Below are 26,088 nucleotides of genomic sequence, written 5' to 3' on the forward strand. Positions count from 1 at the left end.
CATTTTATTAAATCCTATAACAATGATCCATTATTTTGTGAACACATAGCTTTGAGATAATAATTAATAACTTCACATTTAAGACTCAAAGACAGAAGTTAAAATAACTAAATCTGATAACTTTTTTAGTTAAATTATTACCTGAATGTCTTGTACATTTTTCTATGCTAATATGAAAGAAAAAAACAATAAGACAATAGACTCGTCTGAGCTCCACAGACTCAGGTATTAACTTGAAACCGGATGCAAAAACGGAGCCGACTGTTACAATCCAACCCTGAATGCAACACGTCAGCCCTGCAGGAGAACACAAACACACCCCCCCCAAAGAAAGATTTACAGACAAACATATGGTGAGCAAGAAACACAAAATATTCTTTATTAAATATACAAAATTTGTGAAACAGAATTGCATCACGAATTGTAAACTTTCCAATCTTACATACTACCTTAAGCACGTTCCACCGGCTACAAAATCGAGGACAAAAACACAATCAAACTTTTAAACTTAAATAAAAAAAAACAAACATTTAAAATGGAAGACATGGAAGAGGACGTTTATTTCTTGCGCTTCGTTAAGTGCCGAGTCACATTTAATATGTCTCTAGTCATCTATGCACTTGATATTGCGATCACACAGCAGAACTGAGATGACGAAGACGGTTTCGGATGTTTTTGTATGCTTCAAGCTCACTGGCTAATCGTCGTCGTGTTGTTGGGAGTATGCCAAGTGCTTAAAATACAGAGCGATTAGAAAGTGCAGTATGGTGTGAAGTAGATCTGACTATACCGATTATCAAACAGACGGGTACAGTAGAGTTATGTTCTGACGATTAAGTAGTGCAAGAACATCCACAAATGCTGTTAAAAGTGGCATCATATCAGAATACTTTATGGTGTATCAATCTGCTCCGTAGAGGAAGTTTCAAGGCTTGGCTTCTTTTTTTTTTTTTGTTTCTTCTTTTTCTATTTTTTTTTTTAGTTTGTTTGTTTTTTTTTCTTCCTTTTTTGGCATTTCACAGGAAATCACTGTAACGGCTAATTTTCTATTGGTATGCATACAATTTATTATTGTGCAGTGATCTAAACAATATTATAACAAAGCATCAGAAGAATTTTAAAAAAAACAAACCTTCAGTGAACACATGGCTTTTCTTCTTCAAAACCTCCCCCCCCTCCCCGTCGAGCCCTGACGAGTAAAATGAAGTGCTAGATCCGAACGAACTTAATGAACGTCAAAACAAAAACAAAAATAAGGCAGCATTTGGCATTTCAATACGGCATATATGCTGTAAATGCGGTATATATCCCTTTGTAACACCTGAAAGCGGTAGCAAATACGCATGCTTGAGCCAAAGTGGGTGTGACGCAGGAGACACCGAGGGAGGGGGAAAGGGGGGGGGGTGAAGTCAAGTACCGGAATATATCGCAGGCATCTTCTCGACGTGGTGGAGTCGTTGTTGATAACGCACACGTGAGAAGGCAGAAGCATGAGATCTGAGAAGCTGTGACGGCTGATCTTGATACTGATTGGATACTGAGTGATTCTGTCTTCACACCTGATAACACCTGAACAAGAATCAGTTAGCTTATGTGGCTGAGCATTATGGGTAATTTCAAGACATGCCCATTGAAAAGAAAGAAGGAGGGGAGGGGAAAAAAAAAAAAAAAAGAAGGAAGAAGCAAAAGATAAACAGCACTCAACATGTGTGTCAAAGTAAGAACCATTCACTTGCTGGCTGGCTAAGAACACTTTTGAACATTCATGAGCTACAATCAGTTCCCAATAATGTCTCACATTTGGTTTTATAGTTTCGAAAACTAGTCAGAGCGTTCGATATTTACTAGAGAGTCAATCCAAAACATCATATACACCATCTGGAAGTGACACCCAATCATGGAGGGAGAAGTTATTAAAGAGACACGAAACAGAAATGTTGTTTTATATGTTTTACCTCAATTAAATAGACATTCATGCCGACCTTTTTCCAAAGCACACCATTGGTTAAGTTAAGTATGAACATTAACTTGCAGAGACTAATTTAGTAACTTCATTTGAAAGCATTTGAAGTGAACATTTAGTTGCCTTTATTTATTTCTGGTCAGTGATGTGTTGTCATTGTGTTCTTGCGTGTTCTCAACTGCGTTACAACCTTGAAGACACAACGATGACAAAAAAAGAAAAACAAAGCCGACAAAATGTTCACTGTTATAGATAATAATTGTCCTGAGCAGACTTCAAGTGTCTGCCAGTTGATTTTCATGCCGCACAGAACTGACGTCTACCATGAAGGAAGGAAATCAGGCTCAAAGCTGACGGCATGCTTTGGATAACGGTCAGCATTGATGTACAGCATTCATAATTTGTAATAAATGGGCTAAAAAACACAAACCACCAGTGCAGCCTTCAAGTCGTGAGCTCTTTCCAAAATAAACACTTTTTTTTTTTTAAAACTGAGTGAGGAGTCAGTTGGATATACAGCGTTATGGACTGAAACCCTACAATTTCTCTCTTTTGTGATAAGGTGATAGAAGTGACAGGTGAGGTGAAAAGGAGGAATCGAGGTTTCTACAAATCACGATCCCGATAATGGAAGCATCTGGGGGTTTTTTTTCGAACCCACTGGGCTCACTTCTCCGTGAGCTTAAAACCAACTGGCTGTGTGACCTGAAAACAACCTGAGGACCCGCTACATTCAGAACAGCCCGAACCGAACCCTTCGACGAGGACGTGTTTCAGTACAGTAAAGCATGCCGGCTGGAAAACATCGCCTCGACATCTCTCAGTGCCTAAATATTTGTATCAAAAAGGACAGCATAGCAGTGAAAAGACTAAAGAGCTGTTGTGGAGGTTAGAGTGAACAGATGTGGACTGAACCGCAAACCCTTTTTCCCCCCTCCCCCCTTTCGTCACTTCAACTTGGAGCGCACTTGCAGGAGAGTGGGTTTCTGCTCCATGATGCGCACCAGCAGCGTGTCAATGTAGTCCTCCAGATCTCTGACCTGCGGCTTCAACTTCTTCAGCTCCACCTCCCGCTTGGCCAGCAGAGCTCTCTGACGCTGGAACTCAGCCTTCTGCCTCTCCAGCTCCGACTCCCGCTGCACCAGCAGGGCCACCAGTTCGCTGTGGGTGAGGTGGTAGTACGAGCCCGCTCCTTCTGTCAGAGGCTGACGACAGAGAGAAACAGATGGACAGGAGGGAAGAAGGAGGAAAGCGATAACAAATTATAAGAGCAGGGTGATGTCTATTACATTTCATTGGAGTCAACAAACAAACAAAGCAGCATCTTATTCATCTTTTGTCCCTTATGACATTAATGGTTTTAACTATTGTCTTCAGCTGCTGGACATCATACTATAATCATTAAACTGTAAATTATGAGAATATGGTCATTTAACAAAAGAGAATACATGAATCATTACATTTCCATGAAGATAAAACTGATTTTTGTTTACATCAGTGGTTCATTGTAACAACTCACTGTTTTGTTTGCGTCTTATTTGTCTTATTCACCACCTCTGATATTATAGTTACCTCCCTCTGATCATTTAAACAAATGTGATATAAATATAATTTAATTTGAATTCAAATGTGTGCAGAAATTTGTGTGAGTAGTGAAACTGAGACAAGTGACTTAAACTCTTCCTGAGTTATGATTGCTGACCGTTTAAAATACAAAAACATACAGTAGTTACTGCCCTTTGCCTCTGAAAGGCAGTATTGCAGTAGTTTTATTATTTGAAGATACTCTACCTTCTTCCGGTCTGTCTCCTGCTCGCTGAGCTGGCTGCTCCTCCCCGGGTGGATGGTGGACTTGAGCTTCTCCAGGCCGGTGGCCAGCACTGATCGGCCTTCGGTCCGCTTCTCCTCAGCCTGCGTGGCAGTGGTCAGGGGCTTCACTAGGTGGGGGCTGGACAGGATGACAACAACAGGTACAATACAGACGGTCAGGTGTCCCTCTTCATGCAACTGCAACACCTCTGTTGCTTTTAGGTTTTTTATATCAGCAACTCTGAGGGGGATGTACAGTCAGGGATCCTGTCTGGTTGTCATTCTGGAGGTCTCTTGGACATTCATAGCTGAAAACTGCCAGATATATTTCAGCAATGTACATTTTGGGCATCTAATTCTGTGTAGGTAACTATTGTATGAAATTCACTTGATGAAGAAGATAATTGGATTTGTGATCCCTCCTCTGTTTTGTACAGTATGTGATTTTTAGACAGCACATAGTTTTAAGACTCAAAAACACTAAACATGCTTGTGACTGTTCATGATACTTCATTTTGATAAACGTAGAATATAATGTTTTAATTCTTTTAGTGCTGATTAACATTTAATTTTCATATAAACATTAATTCAAATGAATGCTGATTACAGTTAACCACCAAGTTGCAGCACAAGCATTTTTTATCTTTACTTCGTCTCAACCTCAGATGTTATTTGATCATAGCAGAGGTTACTGGGGCCCCTCAGAGGGCCCAAAGATAATAAAAGGATAAGTAGTCTGAAAACTACATTTCTACATATATTTCTTACAAAAAAAGTGTTTTTTTTTCATGAAAAACTGGATTCTTTAACTTTGTCATACCTGATAATGCTTTAAATGAAAATATCTGACAATATTCACTCTCCAAAGTGATCATGAGTCATGTCCACACTGATGCAATAACCTGTGGTGAGGTGACAAGTAAACATTACTGTGTACAAACAGGTCAGAAGCTAAAACACTAAAAAGGGAGCTTTAGTGGTTTAGACACAGAGGGGAGCTTCTAATCTCAAAGTCACACAAATCACATCATCAAATTAATTTTGTTTTCTTTTTTTTTGACACTGAAAATCTTAAATCAGCTAAAAAAAAAAAGACGCTGCTGCTGCCTTGCTGTTTAATTAAACATGTACCTGCTGGTCAGTTACCTGGTAAACCATCATAAACCAGCTCTTTGTTCGGCTTAACTTGATTGAATCTTATCTGACAAAAACGCAACAACACAGGAAAGACAGTTTCCTGTGTCAGTGACCTACATTTACAAGGAAATATATAGCAGACCATTCACTTTCATGATAACTACAGTGACTTGCATTCATACAACCTCAATCTTCATCACATACCATATTTAGCCCATTTATTATAGATTATCCCATAATTTGAGCACAATAGATGATCCTACAGACCTCGAGGATGACACCAGACTTGGACGCCAAAGGTCGACCTTTTAAAACCCCAGAAACTCAGATTAGACAGTTGTAAGACTCCCCGTTAAAAAGAAATACTAGTGAAAATTGAAATTAAATTAGCATGAAACTGAAAGACTTAATTGCATGCCTTTGTGCAATCAAACATGTAGAAATGTGTTAAGTGTGTTATTACCCCGAGGTGAAAAGGAAATGCTATCAGTGACACAACAACACCTATTTTGTCTCGAATAAAGCCTGGTTTCTGCTTGAGAGTCTGGCAAATGAGTGTGTCTGTGTGAGAACAGTAGCTGGCCCTGTGGGGAGGGGGGATGGTGTGTGTGTGTGAATGTATGTGTGTGTTACAGGGAGGGGGTGTGTGGTAGGAATCAGGGCAAAATAATAACTGCTAATTGGCCTGAGGCTCTGTTTCCCCTCCCGTAACCACAGAGCCAGGACACACACAAGACACCTGCAGCGGAGTCCTGTTAACACCAGGATGTGTGTGTATATGTGTATATCGGTGTGTGTGTGTTGTGGGTGGGTCACACCACAAAAGAGAAACCTCTTGGGAGTCGGCGGCACAGGAGAAAAGCAGGTGGAAGCAGAGTGGCGGAGGGAGACCGAAGAGACGAGAAGACAGGATAGAAATTTCTTGAAGTGGGAAAAAGTGCTTCCTCCACCGTTTTACTGAGCACTGAGCATGTGCAACCTCACCTGTTCTGCTGATTGGCTGCCTGCTGCTGCTGCTGCTGCTGCTGCTGCTGCTGCGTCTCCTGAGGCATTGGCTTTGCATTGGCGAGAGCTGGCACGGCGGCTCTTGCCATGCTGGGTGGTGACCCCGCTGAGGCATTGGCAAAGGGAGAAAGGGGGCACAGCGCTAAAGGGGAGCTACTACTTTCAGGAGTTAGAAAAGGAGCAAAGGAGGTCAGAGAGGGGAGGTCAGAGCGCGGCCGGGCTTGTAGCGCACAGGGTTCACTCCCGAAGGACGGCAGGAGGAGTTCGTCAAAAGCAGTCATCAGCGTGCCCTCAGACTGGGAGCGGTGTAGTGTAGCACGTTGCGCCTTCGGGCATTGCGAGAACATGTCATCTAAGACAGCGTGCTGACTCTCCACAACTCCTTCACTCAGCTTTGGATTACAGCTAATGTAAGAGTCTGTTGGTGCCGCAGGGAGTAGCTGTAAACTTAAATCATCCCCTATTGTGAAACTCGGCTCAAGTGTTGCCGTTCTGTCCTCCACCCCGCAATGGGATTCTTCAAAGGGGTCAGTGTGGTTTATTTCTCCATTAGATGGTCTGCAACTAGTGGAATCGTCTAGGCCCAAAGCGGTGTCGGCAAGTGTCTGAATTTCGCTCAACTCGCCGCAGAGCGTCGAGTGTAGCGTCTCGGCCGGCTCTGAGACGCTGGAGCATTTGGAGGATTGGTGAGACTGGCAGCTTAAGTAATGCTGCGAGTCGGTGCTCACGTACAAGCTCTGGAGAAGGCTGCTGGCGATTTGATCGGACATGTGCGAGAGTCTGCTGTCAAAGTCATGTCCAGGACTGTTCTCGATATGACTGGTGTTGAGGAAATCATCAAAAAGCCCGAATGGCACAGGAGAGTGCTGGCTGGCAGCCTGCCCTCCTAAGCTAGTGCTCTCAAAGGGTGACTCTGACAAACTCTGGCTGACACCGGGGGAGGAGGTTATGATGTACAATGATGGATGTGTGGAGCAGAGTTCGTCATCTGGAGTGGAAGATATCGTCTTATCTGTGTTGCTATTTGCAGTTACAGAGGAATCATTTAACTCTTTTGAAAGATCCACTACAGATTCACCTTTGCTTTTCTCTCCGTTTTCATTGTCAGACTGTAAAGAAACGTCAGATTTCGGCTGTAGCTCCGATTCTGAAGAGACTGAGAGTTTTGGCAGCAGGTCAAGATACATGACGTTGGAAAAGTTTGATGTCTGAGTATCTGCACTTTCACTTTCTGTCTCCTTTGCAGTGATTATTGGCTGCTGGTATGTAAGGACTGGTGACTGTGGTGCCAAGGACCCGTCTGAATTGTTCGAATCTACCTTTTCGTCACCATCCCGGTACGGAGTAACTGTTTGCTGGTCTACATCGACTAAAGACAGCTCATTGGACCTGTCGGTAATGTCATCTTCAGATTCTGATGGCTTTAGGTTTTTTACCACAGTTGACTCAGCGGACGTCTCAAAGCCGAAGAAGTTCTGCGCCTCAGCATCATCTGAAGAGGATGCTGAGAACTTGTCTGACGAAGAGAGGCAGGAGAAGAAATCATCTTCTGCTGAACTGCCGAGTCCTGAAGAACCAGGATCTGGGGAGCTGCTGTTGAGTTTTAGAGACGAGGTGTGGCACGGGGCTTGATGCATATTAGTGTCGGTTAAAACGTTTGTGTTAGTAGTGCTGTTAGCCTGAGAAGTTTCAGTGCAAGCATCGAGTTCTGGCGGGTTAGCCGAAGTAGTGAAAATTTTGTTGTCATCCTCAAAGCTCCCGTATTCTGGGATTGTGTCAAGATATTGCAGAAATGTGTCAAAGTGATGCGTGTTAGTGTTGGTCACCACACAAGTGGCTTTATGTGCTTCGAAAGAGGATTCTGTGCAACTACTTAAAGTGATTCCTAAAGGTCGCTGATGTAGTGAGTCATTTACATTTTTGATTTGATCAGCACCTGTTCTGGCTAATGAGGTTCCTTTATTATTGCAGTGTTCCAGTGAACGGCCACTGGGTGTGTTTTGCTGTGTTCTGCAATCTGTGGCCAGATCCTCGGGAGACTGCAGCCTGCCAGCTGCAAACGCTTCAAAGGATTCGTCCCACTCTGAATCCGGTTCCAGCTCCCCAGCAGACATAAAAGGGTTGGACAACTTCTTTCTTAAAGGTTTGTCCTCTTGTGTGGGAGGAGGAGGAAGGGGTCGTTGCGCAACTTTAGCCATCACGTCACCCTTTGTATCAGAGCCAGTGATGGAGCTCCCTGTGGTTGGGCTGTCGTGGGTCAGGGTGGGGTTAGGCTTACTCGCCTGCGGAAAGAGTTGAGCTATAGGGGGCCGGGAACTGGAAAGATAGGGCAGAGGAGGCAGCAGAGGTTTTAGGGGCTGAGCAGTTAGCATGTCTTCATAGAAAGGGTTGTGCTGGAGGAGAGAGAAGAAAGGGTTGCAGGGGGATATGGGAGGTGGTGTGGTCTGTGAGTGACAGAATGGGTTAGAGTGATGCAGTGCAGAAACCAGAGAGGCAGGATCTACGGGGGGACCCGGAGGGTGGTGACTAGGTGGGAGAGGTGGAGGGTGGGGGTCAGTGCTGGGCTTTAGTTTAGGTGACACCACCAGGCTGTGAAAGGAAGGGCACACAGTCCTCTTGATTAGTGGGGATTGTTCACACAGCTGAACTAAAGGCCTGCAGAAGGTTTTCCCGTCCCAAATATTCAATCTTAATTATACATTATACAGACTGCCTTGTGTTTCATCTGTTTTTAGCCATTTTATTCTTAATATACAGCCCTTTTTATTGTTTGAAACCCCGTTTTGTTGCTTATAATAGAGGTTTTGTTTATTCCAGCTTCACTGTCTGTAAATCACCTTTAAACCTGCATAAATTACTTTTTTGCCACTTGGGGGCAACAAGCTGTTAACACGATATCGATTGGCTCTTCAGCAGGTAAAATACTCCTCTATGTTCACCAGCTAGTGGCTGAGTCTGTCTTTGGCTGTTTCTTGCTGAGTTTTAGGGTTTATCAGAGCTTTTTATTATGATGACAGCCGTCTGCAGCTGGAATCAAGGTTGATAAGAGCAGTGGGAGTGAATCAAAATAGTAAAGTTGTAGTCAGTCTAACCAAAACAATGAGCTAAAAGACGCTAAAGCACTCAGTTACGGATCGCCATTTAATGCATTGTATCTATATATAAATACTGATTAATGCAGCTTTAAAGCCCCTGTGTATAATATTGGAACATTTTAGATTTTAGCCTACTACCACTCACAGATTTAACCCTAATGCTGAGATGAATGGACTGAGAACTTTCACCAGGATTTTTCTTTCTATAGACTAAAAAACTTAGTAATTGGGAAAATGTTATACTTAAATTGAAAACTCTACACAAACTGGCTTTATCTTTAGCAGCTAAGCAAACACTAAAAGTTTAAAACAACATTAACAGTTGGAATCAATTACACATGTTTAGATATCTGCATCCAAAGCATGAATTTCTACGTCTCCTCTGTGTTGTCATTGGCCCATTATGTAATATTTAGCATGAAAAGTTGATGCAGCTGGGTGTAGTGATTACTTAGTGCTCCTGGTGCCAACTTGGCATCCTTCCCCAAGGATCTGAGATTATGTGGATGTGTAGGCTGTGAAAATGTATAGTTACAGAGCTGGCAGAAAAGTACTGAGTGTACTATAGTCCAGAATAGCTGACCTCGCTTCAATCAGCCGGTGCTTATATGTCCAATATTCTGTTTTTGCTCAGTGTATGAAAATACTATGATGCTGTACTTGTTTTTTTGGTCCTGATAGAATTCTGATAAAAAAATAAAAAATAAAAGTATCTGTTTAAGTGTTTTTGTAAATCTGAGTTAAAGGTTCATTTGAAATAAGACTCCAATACAAAGTGCAGGAGCGATACACTCAAGCAGTCTGAGAGAGAGAGAGTACAGTGCAGCATGTGACACCCCCAAATAAATTACCCACTTAAGAATGTGCTTGTGTTAGAAGTGGAAATAAAATTAGATTGGGTTTCCTTCCCTCCTTTATCTGCTCCCACACATACAAACATACACACACACACACACACATTACAAATGCATACACACAAAACCCCACACACACAAAATCTGTAAGAGACCGTGGCTTGTTCCAGCTCACATCATCATCTTTCCAATGAAATTGACATTATTACTGAACCATATTACAGCGTGCACAAGGCTTTAGCTTGATAGAGCTAATTTCACAGGAGCAGCTCCCCACCCCCATCTGCAATGCAGATACCTGCTGTAACCAGAGACTGAGACCAGGACGGATATGTACAGAGCTGGAAACAACTTCTAGTAGCCATGCTGGCAGACAGGAAGTGAAGCGTAACTACTTACAACTACTCTAGTGACTGTTTACATGTAAGTTACTTTTTTCAAATGTATCTTACAATACTTCAGTTTTAGCTTCTCTAAGTTTTATTGGAAACTGTTGGTACGCGACAGATAATCTGGACTTTCACCTCAGTTCATTCTTGATTTTGGAAACTGTCAAACTAATCATAACCAATTTAAGGTCCACTTACTAGCTTTTTCAAGAGCTTTCAGTTGCATCTCACAGTCTCCCTCATTTGCAATCAGTTCATTTCTTCCTCAGTTATGATCTCCTCCCATATACAACCACTTGTTATCACGGGACCCAAATTCCATACTTATGTCACATGATAAGCTATCTCCATCCACTGAGGAACACTGAGATAAAGTTGATAGCTCTGGAAAAAGCTAGTAAGTGGAAATGTTTTCTTTTTTTTAGTCAAACTAGTGAAAAGTACCACAGCGTTGGTGATGGCTGTCCCTACAAGGAATCTACAAGGATGGACAAAATAACAGAAAGATGCACCAGTGTTAAGCAACCAATGCAATAATCCTACAATACATACTGCTTTTTTTTTAAAGTTAAATGGTTGTTTAGACTGTCAGTGAGGTGATGGATGTAACTTCATGGTAAAAGTTTAAGGGTCTTGTTTTTTTGTTTGCATGGCTCATTCAAATTCAGCCACGCTACTTTTCCTGCTTTTAAATTATGAGCATGAAAGTTTGGGAAAACAAACAAACCAATAAGGAATTTTATCTTATAAGTGATAAAACACCTCAGTATTAAACTCTGCTGCTAATATATAAAATAATAAACATCAAAAACATTCTTTCATGCCCCTATTTATACCAAATAAACCAAAGTATACGGGTTTAACGCAATTAGACACCTCAACTTATGACAGATGATGGGCAGAAATCTAAACAGCAGGCACAAACTCGTGAGCATGTTGGCTGCTGTTGACCTTCCTGAATCGATTCATATTCATGTTGAAATGATAATTCATCATCTGTTTGATGTAGTAACAAACGAACCTGTCAGTGAGTGATTAGTCGTCTCTGTGATCACAGTGTGTATCTCACCTAGGTTTGCTGTGTGAGTCCTTTGATCCGAACCATCCCTTGTGTTTCTCCTCAGCGCCAGCGGAGGCCTGTTCAGACTCATCCTTGGACTGACTCGTCCTTTTCCCCGCAGACTCACTCCTCCCATGGGAGAACAAGTTCCTCTTCTGCTTTTTCCCCTGACTCTCCGACTCGGCCGTGGAGGAGGAAGAGGAGGGCGGAGCAGTCTGTTCCAAGCACTCCTCTTCGTCACCCACCATGGGTCCGCTTTGCTCCAGGGCCGCCGCTATGGCAGCTTTCTCCTCCTCGCCGGGTTTGTCAAAAGACCAGCGGCGTCCGTCTCCGACGGTGCCTTTGGGGAGGTCTGTGGCGGCTCGCGGGCTGAGGTTCTGTAGAGACATTGAGAGAGGCAACGACTTCTGCAACAGTCCCACGCCTAAAGAACCTGCAGGTTTTCCTGAGCCTGGGTCCAGGTGTTGGACGTGGTAAGCATGGCTTCCGTTAACGCACACAGTGGGCTGAGGCACTGCGATGGTGATCTCACCGGGCTCATCACCGAACTCACATCTGAGAGAAGGAGACTTGGGTGATATGTCTGCCGTGTGCTCTGCAAAAGTGGAGGAAATGAAAAGATTAAAGATTAATTAAAAGGAAAAGAAAGAGTAGTGAGACAAAAAAGATGGAGAGACCTTGTAATTTAACTGTTAATGTTTTTCACAGCAGGACTGGTCAGTATCACCTGTAGATGTCAGTGCAAGAATCACTTGAAATAGGTTAATTTACCTCTGTGTGGTTGCTGGGTGTTTTCTAGTATAATAGGAAATGTTGCTCTGCCCTTTCAAGTGTAACATCTCTCCAATCCTGCTTTCTATGTGCAACTGTCAAAGTATAGCAGCTCCACATGTTGGACTTTCACTTCAAGTTAATTAATTATGGCCCATTATCAACTTTTTTCATATCAGGAGGTGCACACAGTTCATGACTTTACACTCAAATTCTATAATGGCAACGCTGGTGGATAGTATGGACAAAATCAATATTGTGACAGTATTTGTTCTATATCCATATGTCACAATATTTACTTTTGACTTATTGCCAAGCCCTGTGTGGTTTTAAGGCTGCCCTTCAACCACAGCATGAAGTAAGAAGAAACATTTGCACGGTGATAATGTTCCAGTTAGAAATAAGTGCAAAAGTGCCCTGTTTTTGTTTTTTTGGTTTTTTTTGACTGGGTCATAAAGTTTCTTTCTGCCAATAGAAAAGCAAAGTGTTCATAAAACCTCTTCACCACATGTCATCCTCCCATTTTGAGCCTTTAATTGTGAAATTTCTTTTTCTTCTTGCCCAGTGCTCGACTGTTGCACAAACTGTTGTGCAAATGCATTCCTAACCTTTTTAGATCATCGTCAAGCAAACAAACAGAACGGAGTGAAAACACAAACTCCATTAAGCTTCACAGGCAGAGATAATTAAAGGAATATGAGGGAGTATTCGGAACATATTCCTGTTTTACACTCTGCACTGCTGCAGCACACACAAGATGAGTTTCAGTTTCACAGTCATCCATCCTTTTTACAGCCGTGGACGCACGACTGTAGATTCATTTTTGAGTTAAAAACGTTTGACAGCTTCATAAAGGACAGATCAAAAACAACTTCTCGAGCTACTTGTGCAGTTTTCACACAGTCAGAGTGAGCTGGAGACTGGCGTGAAATAATTATAAGGAAGTGGGGTTTTTTTGTATTTCCTTGTATTTTACATAAATGATGTGTTTGTGACATGCTGAGCACTTATAATTGCAGTATAAATAATAAATAAAGAAAAGAAGACTTCACATATTCTTTAGTGAGTGTTAACACAGCTCGTCTGCTGGTCATTCTCACCTGGACTGTTATCCGCTGTCAGGTTGCTGCTGTTACTGGGCGAGTTGGAGAGGTCAGAGACCACCACACTGATGCCAGCTGTGGGGCTGAGACTCCCTCCTCGCGACGATGACTCGCTGCTCTCTGAACCTAGTGACGTGCTGGAGCGAGTGTCCGACGACTTCCTCAGCTTCCCTCTCAGGAAAAAGTTCCTCATCTTGCTCCGACGGGCCTCACCCCCCTCGTCGTCCTCATAATCCTCCTCGCCGCCTCCGTCGCTGGGCAGCCGGTGGCGCATGCGGTACACGGACCCGTAGCCGCTTGGTACGACGGCCGACGAGGAGTCCTCTTCGCTGGATCTCCTCTTCCCCTTCATGCGCTCCTTCAGCTTGCGGAACGTGGAGGCGCTCTTGTCCTTCATGACGAGGTCGTACATGCTCGCTGTCAGGTTGTTTCTGGTGAACTGCACGGTGACTTGAATGTCTCCTCGTTCCTTCTCCTTCTTCCCCGTCTTGGAGTTGAGCCTGTACCACCTATAACAGAGATCCATCCGTTAACATCAGCAACATTAATGGATACACTGTGCATATAATTAGTTAATCAATCAATTAAAAAAACAATTAATCTGCAACCATTCTGGTCAAGTTTTTTACAGTATTAAGCAAAAAAAATGCTGGTTCCAGTGTTTTCTGTTTTACATCATTGTAAATTTAATATCTTTGGGCTTTGGATTGTTGGTTGGACAAAACAAGCAGCTTTAATCCACCGCTTTAGGCTCTGTGATGGCCATTTTTAATCATTTTACTCAAAAACAGCAACATACCAACAGATGGAACACTAATGAAAATAATCATTGCAGCCCTATTATCATTCTTTTAATATCTAAACTGGGCTTCTGTTCAGGTGCCGCCCTGGACTTTGACACTTATGGCTAAATTGAGATACTGATGCATTGCTTGCATGTGTGAGGGCTGCAGGCGAGGTTGGGTGTGTTCTTTACTACGCTTATAGTTGCTATATCTTTTATTTACACTTCACTTCATCTGTAAGTGATTTTATAAATGCCAGGTCAGAAAACTTTAAGACAATCTTTGTACCCTGATGGTGGGCAGCTTTGGTAAAATGTAAATCCTAGTGATGAGGTTAGTCCATGACAAGTCATCAAATATCATGCTGTATAATTCTCATTATTTTGTCTGCTGTTAAACACATAAACAACATTTTGATCATTTTAAAACATGTGTGACCCTTAAGACAACAGAAGGGACATCATCAGGGCTGCAACTAATGATTATTTTCATTATCGATTAATCTGCCCCTTATTTTCTCAATTAATTGATTGTTATGTCTGTGAAATGTTAAAAAAAAATAAATTAAAAAATGGCTGCCTTTGATTTGCTTGTTTTGTCCAACCAACAGTCCACAATCTTAAGATATTCAATTAACTGTTACATATGTCTAAGAAAAAAACACAAATTCTCACATTTAAGAGGCTGGAACTAGAGAATTAATTAATTAATTTATCAATTATCAAAATAGTCGCTGTTGAATTTTGTGTCGATCGACTAATCGTCGCAGCTGTAGTCATCTTAGTGTGATTTTTTGAAAACATGGCTGCCTGCTTCAGCTGAGTTCAGGGTGGAAACAACAGGTATTAAAATAATTTAATTAATTAATACACATATTTTGACCATTTCAAATTACAAAACAAACAAACACACACACAAGACAAAAACTACTCTCCAAAACACTTCACCAAGTCATCAATTAGTTCAACACTGAGTGGGGTCATGAAACAATGTGAATGACTGTATTGTTACTATGAATGGGGCCAATCTGTCCTCACACAGAGTAAGAGTGTGTGTGTGTGTGTGTGTGTGTGAGAGAGAGTGTTACTGTGTATGTTTGGGGCTGTATGTGGCCAGACATCCCACAATATACTTTTTTTGGGTGGGGGGGGGGCAGGGAGGGACTCTTGTTTTTGTCATCAGACCCACTGAGCAAGAACAATGAAGTAAGACAATGATCATTTATGATTTTACAGTGACCGTCCTAAATAAATGTAACGGATTCAGACTGAAAAACAAACCGGCCCAACTGTAAATTCCTTTAATAAACAGGCAGGAGCAGTTCTTAGAAATGCTGTGCAGCAGTGGGTGGAGCGTCGCCAACGAGTTGATCGCACCATGACTCATGGGAAAATCTCATCTGGTCTGCCGTGACAGTTCTTTTAAAAAAAAAAAAAAAAGATAATGACTGAGAAAAATTCCCCACTCAAACATGTGTTTGTGACACTTCGTGCTGCCAACAGGAAGTTGTCGGTGCAGGGAGAACGACTGAAACCCAGACCTGAAACCAAGACCTGCTTTCATCTTTTAACTTCCTGCGCTGTGAAGTCATTTTCACCTTACACGCTGACCACAGTGCCTTTCTCTATTGTTTAGCGTAGGTATAATGAGTGACACATACCTGCCCAAAGATCATAATCATTATGTAATTCTTATTAAAGAGGAAAACGATTAAATGGTCAAAAATACGTGACAAAACGAACCTCACTCTGACTCCAGTGGACACTAAACTGTGAATAATGTTAAAATTCACACGTTTACCAAACACGAACCATTGCTGAAAATAGAGTTTAAACTGTGTCTAACTGAATTTTAAATGAGTGCAATTACATGTCATTTTTTGTAATGACTTTATGTTATTGTGAAACTGTGATAAGAGATCTTCAACTGTACTGACTTCAGTTTTATTTTACAAAGAAACAGGATGTCAGAGAGGTTGAAGGCTAGAGGTGAAGTAGCCTAAATGCAGCTGGCAGCTACAAGATCCTGCACTGCTGAATGATTTCACAAGAAAAACTAAATGTCATGCTGTGGAAAGTCACTAAATGTGCAGGTGTATAAAAAAAGAAAAATCATGATCAGAGATTTAAACTTAAAAGACATGAGATAAAAGCTCCTACATGAAAGAGAACAGAAACTACATCAAACCCTCTGATGTATTTACGATATGACAAACGAATCTGACACATCAACTGCATTGTTGACTTAGAAACCAGAAAGCTTTTTTATTTCCCCCACAGGAGTCTTTTTCCTTTTTCTGCAAACCTACAGTATGACTATGCAGAAGCTCAAGCAGGAAATTAACACAAGTCACAAGCCACAAACAGTCCAAACAGGCTGCAGCTGGAATGTTAATTCAATTTGCCAGTCAGTTTGTCTGATCTCTTTGAGTTCACAATGTGATTTTGAAAAATGATGCGTAAATTAATATTGCGTATTAAGGTTCCCTTTATTTGTGCCAATATTGTTTGATAAATGTCATACTAAAACAATTAAAGTTGTCCCTTTATTCTGCACAATGTATAAAACCTCTGAGAACAGCATTTGGACAACTAAAACTCTCCAAAGACACCCAAATGAATGAAATTCTAAATTCTTGGTTTGCAGCTTTGTAAGGCAAAAATGACCCTCCCTCCTCTGCTATTAATAGTTACGTGAACTTACTGATCCTGATGAAAACTAACAGTTATGCCACATTCACATCATAGAGCACAGACCGCAAATTACAAAGCAGCCGAGTGGAACTAAACATTAATGTCAGCCTCTTGGTTATAATTCTGAGTGTGAGATATCAGGAATCTCTGGCAGCTAAAATATCTCCCACTTGGAGATAAGAACTACTGAAGAGTCAACAAACATGTGGCAAACATGGCTGTAATGGCCAGCAATGGTGGCTAAATAAAACTGAATTGAATTTAATGCTGTTAAACAGGAGCTTTATACTGGTGAGCGTGAAGTAAATTTCAAACCTTGGAAATAGTAGTTGGACAAAATAATCTTAAGGTCAATTTACTAGCTTTGACAAGAGCTTTTTCCACTCATGAATATTATGAGATGCGATTGAAAGCCCCAGGAAAAGCTATCTGGTTTTACAAATATGTAACATGATTAAAAAATATCTAAAATAGGACATTTATCTGGTGTGACTACAAGGCCACAAGTCTAATTTTCTGTTCTTCCTATTCTACTGATTGTGTGAATGCCGCCATTAGCATGTTAGCATCCAATGTGTGCAGTTAGCATGAAACATTTAGCAAACTAGCCAAACATAACATGCTGATGTTACAATTATTTAATATGTCTGAAACTGATTAATTCAGTTTGAGGTATCTATGGAATAAAATTAGGGTCATATGTATTGTAGCTGTGTATCACTAGTGTTTCCCCTTGAGCGAGCGGAAGAAAAGTGACAGTGAATGCAAGCGCAGCAGAGGAAAAGGTTAGCAGGAAGTTGTCAGTCTGGCACTAAATGTACAGTACAGATTACAGTGTGTCAGTTAAAAAATGCTGTGGCTTGTCAAGACCAAAAGTGACGTCTGTTGTTTCCCCAACTGCTAGAAAAGTGAAGGGGTTAGCTCCAAAGTTAGAAACAGTGGGTTAGCTAACCTGAAGACACTAAGCAGAGAAATAGAGAACAGAGAAATGTGTGGCTGCTCAGTTCCCTTTCTTTTGCTCAGCAACACCATTAACACTGAACTCCATTGAAAAAACTGACAATTTAACATAATGATTTACATTTTTACTGAAACAAGTCCACATTTACCTACAAAATAAGTGCTGAATTAAACAGTGACTGCTAACGTTACTTCATTTTTAAAATATCCATGTTGCTTGTCCTACAGCTACACACAAGGTCTCTTTTAAATTGTGTATTTTTATAATGAGCAAGTTCAGAGGCTCAGAGGCTGTTCAGTTGGGCCGCCTTCAGTGGACAAGCCCCCAGAGTTTTGGAGCATCCCCATTGGCTATTCAGGAGGAAGCTTCAAATGTGGGACAAAAGTATTTGTACTTGTAGGTTTGATTTGTCCTCATAGACTTGATTCGTAGCTGTAAACTTGGGATTCACACATACAATTGAGTTCTGTGTGAACTTTTTCCACCCACAAACAAACCTGGTATCATGATTCAATTCTTGCTTCTAGCTGTTTGACTACATAGGAAAAAAAAGGCAGGATAATTTCCTGCTCCAGCAAAAACACTGACATAATTGTAGGCTGTAGAGAAAAGAAAAGTCATCACCATCCTGCCACCGACCTCAACTTCAGCCCTGAAAACACGGTAACACCCAAGAAGAATGCCAGTGAAAACAATTAGCTATCAAACTCCTTCACTCTGAGAATCGCAAAATGATTCTCGCAGGTGGAGCCCGAGGTCAGAGAAAGGAATGCTGATGCTTTTTATAGCTCTAAAGGAACAACAAACATTACATTTCCAGTAAATAGACGACAATGGAAATGTGCCACATGAACAGACATGAAAAATGTCTGCTTTTGTTGTTGTTTTCATTAGACACAGGAAATATGGCATTGGAGAAAGCAGTGAAATATGCGGTATTACATTTTTTGACAAAGGCTGAATTCCTCTAATCCAGTAAGGTATTTATATTGGAGCATTTCATTCAATCAAATTCAGATCATCCAGATAAACCAAACAAATTCCAAAGATTTTTTTAAGGAGGCATCCAAGCAACACAAAGATTTTTGAGTAGACTCTTGCTAAAGGCGTCTAAAGTTGTATAACAGTGCTTCTACCTCAAATGCCTGTTAGGTGTGGACTCGAATTTCACATTGATGCTCTAACAATAGTATCAGTCCTCCTCTTGACACGACAGGCAACTCCCTGTAGCCAAGGTGGGGTTCACATTCCAAACACAGCACCGGTGAGCTATGTAAGGTTGTTTTTTTTTTTTTTTGCAAACCTACAGCTACTACTACTGTCATCATGCAGTCGACCATCCAGGGATTGCAATTTAGGGCACTTATTCTCAAAGGATCTTTCAACCATCTCCCTTCTAGCCTCAACTTTTTCATATCCGAGAAGAGCACGGAGCGAAAAACCTGCACATGTGTGACTTATTTGCATTTGTGCGGTTAGATTTTAGTATGAAGTTGAATGATGCATAGTGAATTATAATAAGATTCTGTCCAAAATGAAAAGGTTGAGTCGTAAAGAAAAACAACACACATCTGCTTCTGCTGACTACAAAAAAAAAATTCAAAAGCTGCGCTAATATCTTTTATTTTTGAAGACGATGCAAAAGAGTTTCAGGCCTATTTATGGACTGTACATGCACCTGGGTTTGTGGGTCATGTGACGCATAAACAAGTCCGACAATAACAAATGTGAATGTAAGTAAAATGACATGAGGCCTAAATACAGAAACTGCAACACAGACAAAAGCAGCGGCCCACATCTCGAAGCCCTCGTATTCTAGCGGAGCACAGTCTGTTACTGAAGAGGACCCGCTGTCCCAAAAGCATCATCCCACACAGATACCTGAATAGTACAACAAGCTTCATACTGTAAAGCATTTTGGGCTATAGACATCCACTGAATAGCTCATGAACATCCACTGAATAGCTCATGAACATCTCTGAACCACAACAATCTTCGTAATCAAAATGTTCTGCCTGATTTTTTAGGATTTGTGGGAGTCTACATAGAATTCATCTTTTCATAAACAAACCCATTCCAGAGCTGCAGAGCATAACTGCATATCTGCTTCCCCATCTTGCAAAAACAGGAAATCACAACACTCCACCCCAACCCAGCATGACACTGTCTCCTCATCCACCCCCCCTCCCTCCTTCCCTCCTCTCTCTCTGATCCACTGAGGAGTAGACAGGAAAATTCACTCTTCCAGAAGTCTTATTCTAGGCTTCGGCTTACAAAGTATATGTCTTCCGTGGAACGAGTCGATCCCCAGAAACCACCCTTCAAGGCAGGACAGGGCTGAAATTACACAAGACAAGTAGGCTATCAACCTATTTTATCCAACATCAGTCTCTGTGGGGCTGCGTGAGCCTGGGTGGTATCAGTGCCAGACAGAAGAGACTCTCTCCGAAATAAAACTGGTGCCAAGGGCGCAGGATCAGTATCAACTGTGGAATTTAGCAATCCCCTTGATTCACCAAACACACTGGTATTTAAAGTTATTTTTTGCTCATTGCTCTGAGATACACTTCTTTTTCTCCCCCAGAGATGTCAGAGGGGTTTTCCAACGGCTCAAAGTACACTGGACATGAAACATGAACTTTATACTAACAATTTAAAAAAATAGCACACCTTAAACCTCCATGGTTGTAAAAATAACCTTTTCTCAGCAAATCCTAATTGAAATCATCAAATGCTGTAATTTTTCCAAAGAATAGTCAGATAAAACCCTGTTATCCATCATATTTGTGTAATTCGTAAGGAATGACGAACCCAAAGAGAATTATCACCCGACTTTGAGGTTCCCCTTTTAGCCTCTTTCAGCTCCTTGTTTTGGCATTACAGCCCATGACTTTATTGTTTTTGTTCACTCTCACCGCTCTCATCAGCGTCATTTCCAGCAGGCATCTGTTTTCAGGGAAAAAGCTCTAAAAACCCACTTTATGCTACCTGCCACACAGAACAACAGACAGACAAAGTTAGCAACTAGCTAGTGAACGTAGTGGAGTATTAAGCCGCTAAAGATCTAGATATTTCCCTCAAGAGTTGATGAAGGTCTAAACAGAACTAAAAGGAAAGAGATTTGGTGTCTCGCCTATTTTTTTTGGTTCTCAGCAAAAACAGACAGTGAAAATGATCCGTTGATAGTTATATTGACATGATAACAACATTGAACCTTTCACTATAGTTTCAATCTGAAGAATATGTCACAGACATGAAAAAAATATAAAGTGTTGCCTCTCTGGCAGGGAACTCCAGCGCAGAGAGTCGGTGACACACTGAGCTTCTTTTCTCGGCTTCTGCTCGTTTTCTGTGATATAAGTTCAAAGTCTGTTATTTGACCTGCATCCAGGTGGAGATCTGCTGTTCTTATTTTCTTTATTTGTTGTCAGTTTCCCTCCTGACACTTAGTTTGGAGTTGTGTGTTTGGCTCATTTAGGGATTTTGGTGTTGTCGTGGAGGGGTTTTCTTCACTTGGAGCGGTGACAGCAGGGGTTTAACTGGCAGAATAATCAATATAATCAATTAAAAAAACCCAGAGAGGATGTTGCTGACACAGAAGTATCCCCAACCAGACCCCACCATGCCCGTCAGAAAGAAAGCTGCTTTCATCTCACATATTATTATTTATTTTTCACAATTGAGCATACGCTTCTGAACCTTTTTCTGTCTAAACTAAATCTAAATGAAATTTAGAATGAAAATATATGAAACATTATATTATTGATGGCCATTATCAAAGTCAAACACAGTTCAGCAACACATGTGCTACTCAGGTAGAGGTAGGCTGTGTTTCCTGAGCGTTTCACAATATTCAACATACTGCAAGGACTGAAACCTTGACCTTATTGTTGATTAAACCACGTCATCCTCCTGATCCATTGCTATTATCATTAACAGGTAATACAGCAGATGAAGTTTTTTATTAAAAAAACCTTTATGAACCTAAATCATGAGCATCTCACACATTTTTGTGGATTTTGGTGCCAGCTATGGACATGGGGGTAAACATAATACCAAAATCAAAATAAACCTCAGCAAGTACCAAAATATAGACTCACAAGCATGAGATCTTTGATAAACATAATTGCGCTCTTAAAAGGATTCAATCTCGGATTCACTGGGCTGAGCCGTCTCTTGCCAGCTGATTCAACATGCTGATTTGGCAGAATAGTCACTAACAAGGTCCAAAATAAAGCCAACAGTGCTGGACATACTGCAAAAACTACTGAATGTAGTCAAAGACGCCCATTAGCGGCAGACTATCGACCTGACGTATGATGCTCCTTAGAGAAGATGCGAGGCAGGTAAGTGGAAGGTATTTCGTTTGAGCTGCCAAGTGAACACTTCCCGTTACATCTCTTTTAATGAAGTAGGCCAACAAACCCTCCAGGAGGAATGCTGCTGGTAATGTGGCCTGGAGTTCTGCCTCGTCAGCAGAAATAGCTGCGAGACCCAAACCACATTCCACATCTGGATGTGATGAGCTGTAACCTTACCACCAATTTTCCTTATAATACTTTCACACAACTGAGCATTCTATCTTAAAAACTACACATCCTCAGGCACACATTAACGATCAGTGATAGAAAACCTCCTGTAAATACAAGCCACAGTTGTACAGTATATTAAAAATGTGAAAAAAAACAAGTTAGGATTCAGTTTTAAACAACTGCTAGAGGACGGAGGACCATAAATGACTTGATCGAATAAGTATCAGCTAGAAATGCTCGCATAGAAAATTGTTTGAGGAGTAAATTGTATTTATTTACTGTCCTATAAAACCAGCTAATTAAGTTTTTATGTCACTTTAAGTACAGCTGTTGGCCAAGATTACAGATAGAAATTTGAGTAGTTAAACATTTTGATGAACATTTACTGAAAGTCATCTGAAAATTACAGAAAATCAGAGACCTCATGAGTGATTTTCTGACTTTTTTTTTTCATGATAGCAACATGAAGGAAAACCTGCGTATCCCCTTGAAAATATCTGTCTGACCGCCTATAAACATTTTTTTGCTGAGTAATGCTATGGTGTTGAAAAGCCATTGAAGCAGGGCTGAGAATTTAAAATGCATTAGACAGAAGTATTAAGCAAAGATACAACAGTCAATGAGCATAAGTAGATCACCTTAAAGCAGCCGCAAAGCATCCGAGAATAAGGCTATTATGGTCTGTTTGCTCCCAAAGACTGCAGCAAATAATAGAGCGTAATCAACTTGCAAATGAGTTCTACTGGACTGTGCTCTTTTAATACAAGGCCATCTTTTGTGAAGTTCAAGGCCAATTTCTGGAATTTAAAAAAAAAGGCAGATTCTTGTAAACATTGTGTCCAAATGCTTCTGTCTGCAAAAGTGTCAAGCTATGTGGGAGTGTAGATAATATGTGGGTTTCTCTATTTCAACAGATTTTACTCATTCAACTACAAATTTATGTTCCACAACCACAAGCTAAATCTCTTACATAATGACTGACACATTCAAGGAAATGTCACAATCGTTAAAGTGAGTTTAGCATTCAAATAATCTTTATGGACGACACAAAATGAGACAAAAGTCTGACAATTTAAATACAAAACATGAACTAAAACTATTTCTTTCCAACTCTACCAAGGATTTTTGGTCTGGAGGCCATACTGAAGGACGACTAAAGCGTGACTTTGCTCGCTCAACACAATTCAATACACAGAAACTAAGTGCTGATATTGACTGAAGTTTGGTTAATTCATCACTGATACTTTGCGAGCAACCAAGCTTACATTTTGTAAAACACAATTAATCCAATATCTGAATGATTGAGTCTCACTACAAACCAACTGACATTATTTTATCCCTCGAACGTCCTTAATTTCCCCATCACATCAAGAGTAATTAGCCTATTCATTAAAAACCCACAGCTATGAATAGTCTGTATCAGTGTGCTGGGTGTTTGAGGGATATGTTAATGGCTTGATTCATAGATGCAGTGGGAGTAAAGGGGATTTTTTAAAGCTGTTTATGCATTGTTTAGAGATGTGTGGGCTGTTTATGTAATGTACATATAAATGTGATTTAAATTCATTTAAAAATGGTACTGGTTCTTTTTCTTACTTTAAAAGTAAAGACAACAAGCCTCTTTATAAATCCTCAAACTGTGAAAAGAGTGGTTTTGAGACTAGGATTAATTTTAGAATTAAAAAGTAAGCATAAAAAAATGTGGTTACAGTGATTGAACAGTAAACTTATTTAAATTAATCTTTACCCTTAACAACTCCCTTTGCTATTTACCACAAATAAATAAGGATGACTGGAATCAATTTAGAATAAAGTTATTTTAATGAAAAAGTTGTTTATAGAATTTATCCAGTTATAATTTATTGCAGTTTGCAAGGAAGAAGACCTGGGCAGCTAAAAGTCACAGTCCTCTAGTTAACACCTGATCTGTGGAATTGTTAAATCTAGAAAAAGCTAATGGTGACTAGTACTAGCATCTCTTAAAGGGGACATAACATGCTTTTCGTGATTTTCTGTCATTTGTATACGGTTATAATGTTGGATGTTTATGTCAAACGTGGTCAAACTTCCAAAACTTGAGGTGAACATATGTAAAAATGTCACCTTCCAGTCAAAAGCCAGGGCTTCAGCTTGCTGTGAATGCTCTGTTTGCAAAGTTACCTCCACTTCCCCATCAAATTGTTATCAGACTGTACACTCGTGACCACAAACTGGCCGTCTCTTAACGTTGTCCACTCGCATATTTCACATTCAGGTTCGTACATGTACAGATGTATTTGAGAAGTTTGTATTTTGAGTAAAAAACGAGAAAAAGAAGCAAAATTCAACTAATATTGTTTGTTTACGTAACCAATCAGAACAGCGGGCTCAGAGGGGGCCCTTAAAGAGACAGTAGCTAAAACGGCCTGTTTCGGACAGAGGCTGAACTGATGGGCTGCATAAAGGGTCAGTATAAGATAAATAAGGAGTTTTTTGAACTGTGAAGTTATTCCAGTAGAGCTCCAGAATATAAATATAGACCTGGAAATGTGGATGTTATGCCCCCTTTAACAATAACTGCTTTGCTTATATTATCATTCTGGCTAATTAGCTAGCAAACATAAGACAAGACAGTTTAGACTGCTGTGTCACAGTGACCTAGATCTGGAAACAATTCGTCTGAACCTCATCTGGCTGTTCTGCTCTGATAAAAACACTGGTAGAATGTCTTTAACCTAAACCACAGTAATCATTTGAATGTGTCTTCTCTTATTAACTCCATTGTACCTCCTTGATAATGCCAGAGGGGCTGCTGGGAGATTAGTGATGCAACTGCAGAGCCTCTACATGACTCAGGAATATAGGATAGCAACAATATGAGTAAAATGTGGGATGCTGTATATCCTGCTGCCTATAAAAACGTTTTTCACATGAGTTAATCTGATAAATCCCCGTAGAAAATTGTTTTCAAAACGCAGAGCCACATTTATATTATCTAGGATGACTTGTCAGGTTACACTGTTATGTAACCTACAATGTCCATTAGACTATACTCTCTCTAGGCTGCAGCTACTAGCAGAGGATTTTTCTGGATGTGCATCACACTCACACACACACAGACACAATCAGTCAGACACACACACACACACACACACACACACACACACACACACACACACACACACACACACACACACAGTCTTTCTTCCTCACTCAGCAGATGGAGGTTCAGTTCTCAGTAACACTCAGGCCTGAAACAACAGAGGTTTGCTTTCTATAGATACGCAACATGGCAGTGAGCCTGAGACAGCAGTGTAATAGAAAGGAGGGGTTGTAAAATACTAAATCTAACATCTAAATCATAACATCAGCACTGCAAGAAACACCCAGCCGATATCGTGAATCCTTGACCTGCAGGAAAAAAAGAGCTGAAATTTTAAATGATCCTCTTGGGAAGAATTTTGATTATGAGGGCAAAATGTATAAGTTCCATATCCACCCAAAGAGCACTGCAAAAGGATTTCTTTTGTTAATAACGTGGGTTGCTTGCTAGCTTTCGTCCACAGTGTGCTAATCTGACAGTGTTTTGTGTAGCTTCCTCCTGACAGACCCTGTAGGGGAATTTACCCAACGCCCACCTTTCCTGGAATCTGCCCTGCACTGATAGTTCAGCATGCAAATGCATCAAGGCCACTGCATCCTCCCATGCCACCCGTTTGAGGGCAACTGAAAGTTGCTGAGTAAAGATCAGACACATCTGGGGACATTCTTAGAATAACACAAACATACGGCTGTTCTGCTACTATAACTGCTAATCTGTGAGCCCAAATATATGCTTAGCACATTAGTTATTCATAGTGTTTTTGTCTCATCATAAGACTGCAACCTCCTACTGTTTATTTCATGTTTAATAAATTATTTAGTCAGTCTGTAAGATGTCAGAAATCTTCAT

At 40.7% G+C, this 26,088-nt stretch overlaps 1 protein-coding gene across 3 annotated transcripts in view; it reads right to left on the bottom strand.

The window, feature by feature from the left end:
* Positions 1 to 351: 351 nt before the first annotated feature.
* Positions 352 to 26,088, bottom strand: part of rab11fip5a (RAB11 family interacting protein 5a (class I)) — a 36,309-nt gene continuing 10,572 nt past the window's right edge. For all 3 annotated transcript variants that reach the window (XM_042388180.1, XM_042388181.1, XM_042388183.1), the window contains 5 exons: positions 13,184 to 13,695; positions 11,322 to 11,907; positions 5,894 to 8,503; positions 3,755 to 3,911; positions 352 to 3,168 (listed from right to left, as the gene is read on the bottom strand). In XM_042388180.1, coding sequence (XP_042244114.1) covers positions 2,911 to 3,168; positions 3,755 to 3,911; positions 5,894 to 8,503; positions 11,322 to 11,907; positions 13,184 to 13,695 — 4,123 coding nt within the window. In that variant the 3' untranslated portion in view covers positions 352 to 2,910. The remainder of the gene's footprint in view (positions 3,169 to 3,754; positions 3,912 to 5,893; positions 8,504 to 11,321; positions 11,908 to 13,183; positions 13,696 to 26,088) is intronic.

The sequence above is a fragment of the Thunnus maccoyii genome, chromosome 16 (assembly GCF_910596095.1).
Source record: "Thunnus maccoyii chromosome 16, fThuMac1.1, whole genome shotgun sequence".
NCBI classification, from domain to species: Eukaryota; Metazoa; Chordata; class Actinopteri; order Scombriformes; family Scombridae; genus Thunnus; species Thunnus maccoyii.